Below are 13,932 nucleotides of genomic sequence, written 5' to 3'. Positions count from 1 at the left end.
ATCAACCTTTTTTTTTCATTAAAAACATCTCTCTCTCTCTCTCTAATTTCTGCATATTCCCAATGCATTTGGGGTTGTGAAGCCGCGAAGCCCGGGATCAGCGAAAAAAACTTTAACATTTTGAAGATTCAGCACCGGCCGCCTACCTAACGTCAACCATCCTTGGGAATGCTATTGTTTCCTATCCCTAAACGGTTCATACGACATCCACGGGAGGATATGGAGTGGTTCTATTCTAGGGCGGAACCACACGCCCCATTTTTATTGAAAAGATGTGGGAAAAAACGACAGTATTGTAATATTAGGCTCCTTTCCCGAAATTACGTTACTTAAACTATGTAAAAATAAAATATTCGGGCTGTCGACTGTCACACAGCCTAAGACTAAAAACACAGCCTAAGACAGGTACAAAATCAATACTTACAAACATAAATCGCATCTCATATTGATGTTATTGTGCAGTTTGTTGAAAAGTGTACATAATATGTTTCTTTGCTCCATTTCAATTTGGGCTTACTCAATTACTTCCCAACGTGACTACCACTGGTTTCATGTCACCAAATATGGAACAAGAACGTGACGAAAATATTATTATTTTCTGTAACATGATAAGTCATTATTTTCGTCAGCGAAAACAAAAAAAAAACAAAAAATACCCACCTAATTCTTAATCCAATTAACTTTCGCCCGTAGTTATTTTCCGCAAGGAATTTGTAAAATTATTTCAACAAAAGCTTACGTGTACAGGAAAAAGATTAAAATGTATTTCATTTCTTCAGCACAACTCCGCTCCAGAAGGAAAGCAGCGAAGATGCTTGTCGCTGTGGTAGTAATGTTTGCCGTCTGCTACTTCCCTGTCCATCTCCTCTCGGTTCTCAGGTGAGTTATATATTATCTCCTGCAGGCCTACCATCAACTTTTACGGAACGATTCCAATCCAACTCAGTTCAATTTAGTATTTCGCATTCGTTCTAAAAATCAAGTCTATTGTACGAATTTGCGATGCAGTTTCAGTTTAGGTCCTGAACTGGATCGCAACAAGAGACTATGTTTATTTACAACTAGATTTTGCACGCGGCTTCGCTTGCATTTTACGTGCGTCCGCTTAATTTTTTATCGTAATGAAACCGATAAGTAGGTACTATATTTTAAATTAGATCATATAATTCATTCTATATAATTGCGAAAACACCAAAGGTGATAAAGAGAATTGTATTTTTGTTTCCAATGAATAAACTCAAAAACTACTGAGCTTATGTTGATGTAATTTTGCACAGAGATAGAAGAAACCTTCAGGAGTTACATAGGCTACATTTTTATTATGGTTTAATGACAGTGATATTCTATCTAGTAGTTTTTGCGTGATGCGCGAACAAACATACAGATAGACAGAAAGACAGACAGAGAGGCAAAAATCTAAAAAAAAAATATTTTGGCTTCAATTATTGGCCCTATAGACTTCCCATAAAATAATCTCATAAGAGATTATTTTTTAAAGATGACTCCGGGCTCGAGGGCGTCACATCCACAAGTGCAACCACGAATACGCGAAGGTACCTACGAGATTAATTCTCAGACACACAGATATTTTAAGCCTAATGGCAGGCTCTGTGCTCAGCCATTAAATTACTAGTGGCCCGTCACAGCTTCGCTCGGGTAAAACCGTCATAAAACCATAATAAAAAAAAAGTAGCCTTTGTTACTCCTATGAAGGTTTCTTCTTACTCTGTGCAAAATTACATCAACATTGGCTCAGTAATTTTTGGGTTTATTCATTGGAAACAAAAATACGGTTCTCTTTATCATATCAATATGGATTTAACATATTTTACCAACAAAAACATACACCTTTGATAAGGGTTTTGTATTTATGTCCTTTGGGGTATAAAAGATGCGAGCTTTTAAGCTACGATTCACAATATATAAGGATTCAACAAAAGGTCTAAACATAACATAAAAACAAAATACTAGGGCCCGATTATCTTGCCATCGAAGTTCACATCAACAATTTTTTTTCGATGATTTAAATTTACGAACGAAAAGAATCTATCGATCAATGCGTGTGCGCTCGAATTTTTTGACGGTGATTTTTTTGTAAATGCAGAAAGTACTTATTAGGATTTTAGATGATAAATTGTGAAAACTGTTAAAGTGAACTTAGTACTGTGTATTTCAGTTAAAGCAAAAAAGTTGTGAATTGTGCCCGAAACAAATATTTTACTGCAATTTTTAGTTTTTTTTTTTTTTATATTATATTTCATTTCGACGATACTCGCGGAAGACCAGAGTCGCGGCCTTAACAGTAACAATATGCTGAGATGGAACCAATTTTGTTATGTGTATTTAAACATTGACGACCTCCGTGACACTGGAGGTCCCGGGTTCGATCCCCGGTCAGAGCAAAATGGAAATTGATCTTTTTCAGATTGAATTGGGTCATGGATGTTTGTCTATATGTACATATGTACATATATAGCATCGCTGAGTTAGTATCCTATTACATAAGTTTCGAGTATACTTCGGAGCTAACTCAATCTGTTTAGTTTGTCCCAACGTATTTTTAAAAAAACATTTTTTTTTGGTAATTTTATGATAATCAAAAAAATAGTTTATTATTTTTCTGAGTGTAATCGCAAAGCCAAGCAAAGGTGCCGGATTATGAAAAAGAAATGCCGAGAAATGAGAGAGTTCCACTGGTAGTATAACTAAAAATATCAATTGTTACATTTACAATATGAATTCGCAAATGTAATCACTGCCTTTTCATGTCTCATTCACTCTTTGTCAGCACTTTACATTCGAGTGTTAGTCAGGTCAGGGGCGCTATTTCCAAAAAGGATGACTCACACAACTCTAGTTCTCAGCTATTACTTTATCTACTAGCTTTATCGGACGGCTTCGCCCGCGTGAATTTCTCACGGGAACATTTATTTCCGTATTCCGTCATTCCTTCTCCGCACTTCAAACTACATGTATGCAAAATTTCAAGAACATTGGTTGGGCAGATAAAGCGTAAAGCGCATATACTTTTTATACTTTTTTTTCACTCCAAATCCTACCGTGGATGTCGTACGAGACGACTAAGGGAGACATGCCTTAACAGCTGATAGTTAATAATAGCATCTCCAAAGAGGGTTTACGTCAGGTAGTCAGTAGTAAAAGCATAGCCAAATCTTCCAAATTTAATGGTTGATTTTTTTACGCGAACCGCGGGTTCAGGGCGTCACAGCTCCAATTGTAACCGGTAACGCGCGAGGATGAGAAAGACATATCTATAATATATTTCATTTAGAATCGAATCACAGGGCTACAGTTTCCAATACGGCAGAAAGGGGACCTTACTCCCTAATGGTGCCCTTTGTGATTTTCCCTATCTATTTTAAGACCTTTGAGGCTTTTAGCAAATATAGCTGAGACTTAAATGTATATATAAACAAAACTACTTGAAAGAAATAGATAATTTATTCGACAAAAAAATACAGTTTTACAAACTACTTACTCCTAGCTTAACCGACTGAGTGAACAGTAATAGCTTTGTATTGTAAGATCTACGACATCGCTCTGTATCACTACTACGTCTTACTTAGCCTACCAATATTTCATACTAGCACCCCGTCCCGGCTAGGGTAAAACCATAATAAAACTTTCTCAGAAATCACCCTATATAGTTAATAAGATTTAATTCAAGGTAATTTAAGTTCAGGATTCGAACCATCAACACTAACAACAACGTGAATTCAATGGTGTTTACCGATGAGCTGTCTACTCATATCCTTAGTTGACGAAATTATGAATGGGATTGTTCGTTATTTCTTTTCACCCTCATTTAACTATCCTGAAGGTCAAATTTTAAGAAATCCTGACACACGAGTTTTATTATTTTTGTAGCATAGCATTTATGCCAATTTTCAATTAGATCAGTAAAGATTTTCGTTATTTTTCATAGGTACAAACTATATCCCAAATTTTTACCCCTTAGGGGTCGAATTTTGAAAAATCCTTTCTTATCTGAACACTATGTAATAACCTAATAGCTACTGCCCAAATTTCACGTTTATAGCTTCTGTGGTTTAGGTTGAGCGGTAATTAGTAAAAAACGCTTGTTCTTGCGAAAATTTGTGAGAATAATGTGTGTAAGTACACACATAAATGCGTGACAACGTAACAAAGATACGCATGTATATTTGTTAGTTTTTCACGCAAAATCTACTGGCCTACTGTAGAATCTACTGAATTTGGTACACGGGTAGAATATAACCTGGAAGAACTCATAGGGTATTTTTATACCGCAATTTCCACGGGAGCCCCAGGACGCAGCTAGTGCGTTTAAGTTGTCACAATATCCTCAAAAACTACTAAACGCTTTTTCACGATATTCATCAATGGACAGGGTGGGTAATGAGGAAATTTTTTTTGTAGTTATATTTTGTTGCGAGAACCATTTTTCTCTTCCAAAGATTAACAAAAACCTAGACAATAAAAGCCACCAAACAAAAGAGCTCTCAGCATATTGAACTTTTTAGATTTTAAATTAATGCCTTATGAAGGACGATTTCAAAGGGATTTTTCTCAACAATCTAATGCCAATAATTGGCAATTATTGTCTCCTTTGTGGTTTGTGTCAGAAAATAGTCTAGTATTATTACTTAAATGAAATTTTGCGACGTGTGGTTTCCACCCTAAAATAGTTTCACTTCATCCACATGTGTAGATATCTTATGGGGCGATTACAGGATAAATAGATACCTTTAACAACTAAAAACAACAACAGATAAGCGGGAAGACGGTCGCCGGTTTTGGCCGAATTTTCAAAATCAAAACGCTGTTTTCGTGGCTTCAACGCCAAGAATGAAACCGATATCTCGCACATAGGAGAGATAGACATTTGAGAACATAGTTTTACAAAATTTTTTTTGTAACACCTACTTTTTTTCCCTCAAAAAAAAAATTTACTTTTTCACCACTATGACATTTTCCATAATGTAAGTGACACAGTATGTTCCTCTGTATGTACCAAAATTACTTAAAGGTCAGGATCAACCTTCCTTCATATTATGTAAATAAAAAACGTAATTTTGAGGTCAACCGTCAACACGTACATAACATCTGACCTTAATATCGAAAGGGGGGTGAACTTGATTGGATAATTTATTAGGAAAACAAGTATTTCGTGGCGACAAAGTTTATCCAGGACCAGGCCCTAATATTTTCTGCTAAGTCGCAATTGAATCTCGGTTGTATGACTGATTTTATCGTTACAGCATCGCGAAAATTTAAACAGATTGTTGCATCAAAATACGCGCAACGTTGCCGTATTTTAAAACTATCGCCACAATTTAATTTCTAGTTTCCAAGTCGAAGAACCTGATACACCTAGGTGTAACCAAAATCAAATCATTTATTCACACTAAATTTCTACATTAACATCAAATTTTATATAATACTAGCGCTCACTCGGTTAAAACCATAATAAAAATTAGACTATGTCACTCCTGAAGTTTTCGCTTATCTCCATTACAAATAAAAATACAAATCATTTCTCTTTATAATATTAGTATGGATAGTAATTTCATTTCGGAACGACTACTGCTGTGAAGAAATGCCGAAAGAAACTCATTTGAACAGCGTTGGTCCCTATCATGCCAGAAGGGCTTACCACAGGGCAATAGCAATACCAAAGGGCATGCCACATATTTTTGTCTAATAGTATAACAAAGTACATAGTCAAAAAGTAGACAAAAATTTAAACAATAAACAATTAATCACACAAAGATATATGAGAAACGAGCTGATCAGTTCCCTCTGGCAGCACCCGTTCACGAGTTGACGCATGGGTCAGCCATCGCATCCCCCGACGGGTTCCCATCTTGTCGCGATGGTGGGGCTTAGTAACCGGGGCGGCTGGTCTGACATAACCAGCCACCCCGGTGAACCAAGAGGAACCCAAGTGGTGGGTGCTCTGGGCCTGGTGGACGGTCCCCTCGGTAGTACTGCCATTGGCTGGTGACCCGCCACCAGCCTTTGGATGTGGAAACTAGAGGGGACCAGAGATGGGGTCGCGGGGGTTTGTCCTCCGCGAACACGGTGCGATGGGGCCGCAGGGGAAGAGGAGAGTCGGTATGTCTCTCGATCCCCCTGTCCTCTGCGGCCGAAGGGTGGCTGCCTCTGTTTCGGGCGCAATGTGTGGGTGTCACCTGCCTATCACCTCTTGCGCCCGTACAGAGGCAGACTTGGGTGCCCTGTGGCACCCAGGATTTTGTTGTGTGTGTTGTGACCACTGGTGCCTTCAGGATCAGCGGTCGGTGATGCCCGCTCCAGCTTTCTGACTGGTGTGCGGAGTGGGCTTGATGGTCCGCGTCACGCTCGTGTGGCGTAAGGGGCGGGTGGTTAGCACTTGTGCTTGCTGCCCGCCCAGGTCGGGGCCGAAAGGCCGGCCGGGGGGGCGTCGCGGTGAAATGCCTAGCGACCCCGTGACGTCCCCCATAACGGCAGCGTGAAAACGCCCCAGGGGTTTAGTGGTAGGCTGGGCCGACTAGCGGCCCAGGAGTCCCACACTCAGTGCGTAACAAGCATTCCCCTGGGTAAACAAAAAAAAAGGGTCAGCATCGCTTAGCTCAACCTTAGATCTCACGACCCGGCCCACGTGTATATACTTTGACAAGTTATCAAAACTCTGCCCATATTTTTTCCTTGTCGTTACGTTTATTATTTCGTACTAACCTATAAAAAGATTCTTCTTCATAGTCGTATTCCTCATGGCTGAGGGTCGTGGTCATTACGTGGAATGAAACACACACTACAACTTTCTTGGCATTATTAATGGAGTGGTTTGCCATTGCCTTCTCCATTTCACACATATGTTAATAAGAATAAACCAGTGTGCAGGTTTTCTCACGATGTTTTCCTTCACCGGAAGCAAGCGGTGGTCTATGAAAGCTACTATACATGAGTCAGATTGGTATACAAACTCATGTGGCAAGAGTAGGATTCGAATTTAGGACCTTTCGATCCACAGGCGGGCGTCTTAACCGTTACACCACCACCGCTCCTTTAGAAAAAGATAATCCCGTATAAATACTTTTAAGACATCATTATTAATCGGTTTCCATATAAGTCTAAGCCCTTTAGTAGTACAGACTAATACTGTTCCTTAATAAATGATATTCTAAGATTGTTACGGGGATTTTTCTAATTCCTGCTACAACTAATATGATTTACTTGTAATATTGTCGTTTATATTAGCACCTAGTGGATACACAACACAATGCAAATCCGTTTTGTGGAGTAGATATAAAGCTGTGACTCCATACCGGTTTTAGATAAAAAGTGTTATTATTATTATTTATTCTGTAACGGTTAACCTCAGACACTTCTCAGTGGAGGAAGCGAATTATGATTATTTTTATATTTTATAGTCCTATTAAATGTATTTATACATTATTTACAAGTGTATATATAAGGTACATAGAGACTAACATATTTTGTTCAATGACTTTTGTCTATACGTAATAAATACAAAAGGTTTCCTTTTTTTAGATTTAATGTCGTTTCTATAAAACGTAAACTCTATGTTCAATTCCGCTACATAACGCTACTGTACTGTCTCGTGTTGCTTGGCTATTACATAGAGTTAAGATGTGTAGAATCGCAAATTATTGTTTTTTTTATATGATAAATAAAACTACGAATCATGAAAAGTCGTAGAATAAAAGTTGTTTGTTTTGATGTACCCGAGTAGTCTTTAGGAGGTTTTGCGTTTGATACCAGTAACCCTGTATATTTTGACGACCTCGGTGGCGCAGTGGTAAAGTCCTTGCCACTGAACCAAGAGGTCCTGGGTTCGATCCCCGGTCGGGTCATAATTGAAAATGATCTTTTTCTGATTATAATATGTATTTGTTATAAAATATAGTATCGTTGAGTTAGTATCCCATAACACAAGTCTCGAAATTACTTTGGGGCTAACTCAATCTGTGTGATTTGTCCTAATATATTTATTTATTTAAGGGTGATGTGCTGATAATTTCCGGGAGAGCTATATATAATAATAATAAAAATATATGAAAAATATAAATAAGAAAATAAAAATATATATAAATATAAAAATATATATAAATAAAATAAAGTATCCTAACCCGAACTAATATTATAAATTCGGTAAGCATATTTGTTAGTTTGTTACCACGTTATTTAGAATAAGAACTGAATTTGATAAAATAAAATAAATAAAATTATTTTTGACAGAAAAATTTTATTACTCCACAAGTTACTTTTTAAATGACAATATGAATTACTATGTAGTCATTATTGTTATATAAAATTATTGTATGTCCGTTTGGGCGGGACACGGCTGTACTACCTATATTGTAAGATCTACCTATTACCTGTGATCCACAAATGAAGATAATTTGATTTAACTACATATCACATCCATATACTGAGAAATAAAGAAGAACTTAAGGTAGGTGGACATCCACGCGGGTGAAGCCGCGCGCTAGAGTTAGTAAAAATATAAAAACGCTCACGCGCGTAGCGTAGCCGTAAAAAGCGATGGACGCACGACCTAAATACAGTCGATACCACATCAACCGACACAAATTCATTACAAATTCGTTCCTATTAGCGTGGTTTTAATATCAGGTACGGTAACCCGATGTAATGGCGACTGTACATACATTAATCATCGGTTGTTTAGTTTCAATTCTATTTTCGGCTCAAGTGAGATTTTTCACACTCGCTTGCCACCGGCGTGTTCTGTGTTTGTTCGTTTGTCTGTCTGTTGTGATGGACGTAGCAACTGGAACTCCTACACACAAAATGTTAAATATTACTTTGAAAAATTTAAATCTACACTAATCATCAACTAAAACTAGTGTCAGATTTTATTCAAGTCGCCTAAAGACAGATGTCTTGACATGACATGACATGACTTTTACGACTACTTACCGCCATCTAGTGGAGGTAGTCGCATACACACTAGTGAACTAAACTGTCCACCAGTGTGCAGGTTTCCTCGCGATGTCTCTGAAAACTACTACCTATATAGTGAGTCAGATTGGTATACAAACTCATATGTCACAAGTAGGATACGAACCTGAGACCTTTCCATACACAGGCAAGCGTCTTAACCATTACACCACCACCCCTTAACTCTACACTAATGTAAAAAAGTGAAGAGCTTTGTTTGTTTAAATTGGATAGTGTTTGGAAATCATAGATTAAAAAATATATTGGAAATAGAGATAATCTAACTTGTGGCTACGATTCGATGAAGTATTTTTTGGTATAATGGGAAATATATAAAATAGGCGTAGAAATATTATAAAGAATTATATTAATGGGGTACTATATGGGACTAATAGTAATAGAAGACAAAAGCATTTTTTTTAATTTTTGTCTGTCTGTATTCGCGCATTACGCAACAACAACTGCATAGAATTTGGCCAACACGTTTTTGTTTTTATCTCAAACTCATGACCCTTGTCCTTGGTCAATTCGAAGGTCAAAATACTTCGCAAATGCCTTTCGACCCTCACTCCGAAACTTAGACAAATTAAGTTAGTCCACGCAATACAAGTACATTTAACATTCAACCCATTCTGTTAAGACAAGCACTTATGTAATAATGGTATGGTAATTAAGAGAAGGGATGATAAATTAAGATTAGCATTATTGTTAAAATTCGTATTGTACTTACATGCAGTCTAATCATCGCCGAACTAATACACTTGAGGCCCCAAGTTCGATTCCCTGTCAGGTCAAAAATCTATCTTTTTCAGATTAATCCCGCAGTTAAATTCAGGACTTTGTCCGCGTAAATGCCCTCGGAAACAGTTTTTTCTTTGTATATAATGGGATTGGGAAATATTCATAGTGCATTTAAAGTACACAAAGCATCAACTTTGCAATAAAAACATTATTGCAAAGTTTTGAAAAATTTTCCTAACATTTAGCGCCACCTATGATATAATACAGGTTTTTCGCAAATCACAAGGGAACAACAGTGTTTCCCGGGATGAAAGTTACCCCATGTCCTTCTTCCACACATGCGAAATTTCAAGAAGATTGCTTGAGTAGAAAACGCGTGAAAAGGTAACTATCAAACTTACTTTCAAATTCATAATATTAGTTAGGAAGTTGGCATTTGGTAGTGCAAGTTTGACCTACCCCTTTAGGATTCAAGTCGAGCGCTTAGCTCCTTGAACCATGACAGCTTCAATCAAATAATTTGAAGGTCAATATTAGGTCAGGCAAATCCCAGCTAATGAGAAACTTTGGAAGGAAATTCCTTGGATAATTACAGTTAACTTGCACCTCTATGGCGAGGTAATAACGGCGAATTTGTAATATATTCGGGTCGGTCGATGCGCTGTCGACTGCACCTAGTTGTTCGTCAGCATTTAGTGTTAGCAGTAACCTTCATTTAAAAATTGTGAAATGAATAACTATTATTAATTAGTATTGTTTCGCACTTGGAAGGATCCTAGTTCAGATACCTACTGAACTTTACTAGGTAATAGACTACTGGGTGACGACCTCGGTGGCGCAGTGGTAAAGTGCTTGCCTCTGAACCGAGAGGTCCCGGGTTCGATCCCCGGTCGGGTCATGATGGATAATGATCTTTTCCTGATTGGCCCGGGTCTTGGATGTTTATCTATATATGTATATGTTATAAAATATAGTATCGTTGAGTTAGTATCCCATAACACAAGTATAGAACTTACTTTGGGGCTGGCTCAATCTGTGTGATTTGTCCTAATATATTTATATTAGGTATTACCTACTTATATTCTTGAGTTTTGTATTTGAAACTTTTGTGTGTTCAAAACATTAATAAATATACTTGTAAGATGCTATTTATGTATTGTATAAGTAGCATACGTTAAAATTGTAACCTTTAAAGGTGTAAGGTAAAGAAATAGATTTTAAAAATTAAAATAAAGTTTACATACTGAATAATTAAAAGATTAAATTAGTTTAAAAGTCAAATTGATGACGCCCTGAAATAGGGCCACTATATCCTCCAGAGGAAACCGGTTACTAAGGGACATAGTTTTGTCAGCTGATCGGCAAAGATAGCATTCCCAAAGAGGGTGGACGTCAGGCAAGCGGCCGGTTGTAAAATCACAATGAATCATCAATAGTTTTATTTTGTTCCCTAACCCCGGGCTTCCCGATGTCACAGCCTCGGATACAACCAGGAACATATGAGATTGAACACAGTGTAGCTATATGTATTGTATCTTTCTATCCATAACCCATTTATAGCTTTTAATTATGCTTTATGAGATTAAAATGTAATACTTTATCTCTGTAAATCCGTCCTTACTGCCCTTACTATACATTTTGATAAAAAAACTGTCCTAACTTCACAAAATTTGTTCGTTCGTACCTTTTCACGCTTTACCTGCTTAACCCTCTTGAAATTTCGCACATGTGTTTGATGTACGTAGAAGTATATAGGGTTCATCACGAAAAAAACGTTCACGTGAGAACCTGCAAGCGAAGCTGTGAAGCTAGTAAATAAAAAAATAAAAGTCGAAGAAATGTAAAAATCAATAAAAAATCAAGATCATTTTCATGTGTCAAATTTGTTCAACAGCAGCGACGCCCTGAAGAATTCAGTTCGAATTTCTAAGACTGATTCTTGAATGCAAAAGACCTCCTGGCCGCCCTCGACTAAAGTGGTTTGATGACACAAAGGATTGGACCGGACTTAGATACAAACCAACTGAAAATAGCGGCCCTGAGCCGCGAGGGTTCCGTATGCCGACCTCCAAACTTCAATTAGAAGATGGCACCCCATGATGATCATGAGCAAATTCAAAAAATTCAAAATTCAAATTCAAATCATTTATTCAGAAATTAGACCTTCACAGGCACTTTTTCTCGTCAATCTTTAAATTTATAGTTATTTCTCACAAGCTAGAAACTACTGGCATTTCGGAACGACCACTGCTGAGAAGAAATGCCGAAAGAAACTCATTTGAACAGTGTTGGTCCCTATCATGCCAGATCGGCTTACCATTATTGTTTCTTACAAAAAAAATTTTTTTTTTCTTTTCTTTCTAATAATATATAAAAGTACATAATGTACATAGTCAAAAGGTATATCAAAACAGGTTATGATCGTGATCCGAGTGCTGATTATAATATATATATATATATATATATATATAGAGGGAACCTCACGACCCGGCCCACGACGCCACTCGACGCCACGAGCGACGCCCTCACCGGTCCCTATAAGTTTGTTCTTCTACTATTGATTTTCTGTAACTTCTCTTTCTTCTTCACCAGGTACACCGTGGACATGGAGCAGACAGACGTTTTGTCAACAGTCGCGCTGATCTCACATGTGATGTGCTACTCGAACTCTGCTATCAATCCACTCATCTACAACTTCATGAGCGGTAAGAATATTATTTACTAGATGTTGCCAGGGGCTTCGCTCCCGTGCGAAGTTTGAGATAAAATATATCTTGGATAATGTACCTTTCTAATGCTGAAATAATTTTTGAAATCGGTTCGGTAGTTTCGGAGATTACCTGACTCAAACATACAAACTCACAGACGCTTACCCCCTTTATAATAATATAACATAGAAGTATAGATTATTATTTATCAGTCAGTTTTAAGTGACGGATAAGAGTTTTGACTGTAACATAATACATTTAGTAAATCTGTAAGTGGGCTATGTCTGTACAAAGGAGATATCAAAGTACCAATTGCCTACGGAGGCTTTTTATGAGAAAATTCTAAAACAAAAATGTATTGGCTTCTAATTAGAAGCCAATACATTTTTGTTTTAGAATTTTAGTCTGTCTGTGTGTTTGTTCGTAGATGTCGCAAAAACTACTGGATGGAATTTGATACGGTTTACACAACCGTATAGAGGATAGTCTAATTTACTATTATATCATCAAATATGTGTCCATATTTGATTTGATAATAACAATAATAAGTTATTCGCGGGCGCACAAAATTAACGCGGGTAAAGCCGCGGGGAAAGCTAGTAACAAATGATCATTTTTTATTTAAGTTAATTTTTATTCTTTGAGGTTATAGGTTAATTTTATTTTTAGGCTAATTTTGTTGTTCTTTATTTATATATTTATTTATTTATATTTACATAGTTTAAGTTATAAATTATTTAATGACGTTATAAAAAAATAACTAAATAAAAGTTAGGATAATGATTATGTTTATAACGAAAAGTTTTTTTAAATAAATATATTAGGACAAATCACACAGATTGAGCTAGTCCCAAAGTAAGTTCGAGACTTGTGTTATGAGATACTAACTCAACGATACTATATTTTATAATATGTACATATATAGATAAACATCCAAGATCCGGGCCAATAAGAAAAAGATCATTTTCCATCATGACCCGACCGGGGATCGAACCCGGGACCTCTCGGTTCAGAGGCAAGCATTTTACCACTGCGCCACAGAGTTCCCTCTCACATAACTGAAAAGACGTCTTTATCCTTCAGGCAAATTCCGTCGTGAATTCCGTCGTTCCTTCTGCTGCTCCCGGATTCCTTCCCAGGACAATTTCACGACCCTCACGCGAGTCACCACCTCCAAGGGCAAACGATGCGAGTTCGTCACCTTCCAGAGCAGCAACCACCCCTATTATAGAAACGTCTGCAGCACCACATTTATCGACAATCGATATAAAAATGGCCACAATGGTTATGTCACATAGATGCATAAAATTAGTGGGGTACTAAAGGCAACTTGGCGAATAGGGTAATTGACAAGGTCAGAAAATTGTAAAAAATATGTATAATCTAAGATGAAATTGATATATTTATATATATATATCATTTTGATAATAAATTCATAGACTGTAACCTGTTACAGTGCAGCTGGATCTAAATACGAAGATTTAATGTTGTTTGGAAAGTCCATTTTTAAAAAGTA

At 37.0% G+C, this 13,932-nt stretch overlaps 1 protein-coding gene across 1 annotated transcript in view; it reads left to right on the top strand.

Moving 5' to 3' along the window:
• LOC128679873 (orexin receptor type 2-like) overlaps positions 1 to 13,932 on the top strand; it is a 54,407-nt gene extending 40,475 nt beyond the window's left edge. The window contains exons 6-8 of the mRNA XM_053762357.2: positions 780 to 879; positions 12,301 to 12,413; positions 13,500 to 13,932. Of these exons, the coding sequence (XP_053618332.1) occupies positions 780 to 879; positions 12,301 to 12,413; positions 13,500 to 13,714 (428 nt within the window). The 3' untranslated portion in view covers positions 13,715 to 13,932. The remainder of the gene's footprint in view (positions 1 to 779; positions 880 to 12,300; positions 12,414 to 13,499) is intronic.

The sequence above is a fragment of the Plodia interpunctella genome, chromosome 22 (assembly GCF_027563975.2).
Source record: "Plodia interpunctella isolate USDA-ARS_2022_Savannah chromosome 22, ilPloInte3.2, whole genome shotgun sequence".
In the NCBI taxonomy this organism is placed as follows: Eukaryota; Metazoa; Arthropoda; class Insecta; order Lepidoptera; family Pyralidae; genus Plodia; species Plodia interpunctella.
This window is presented reverse-complemented; position numbering and strand designations above follow the sequence as displayed.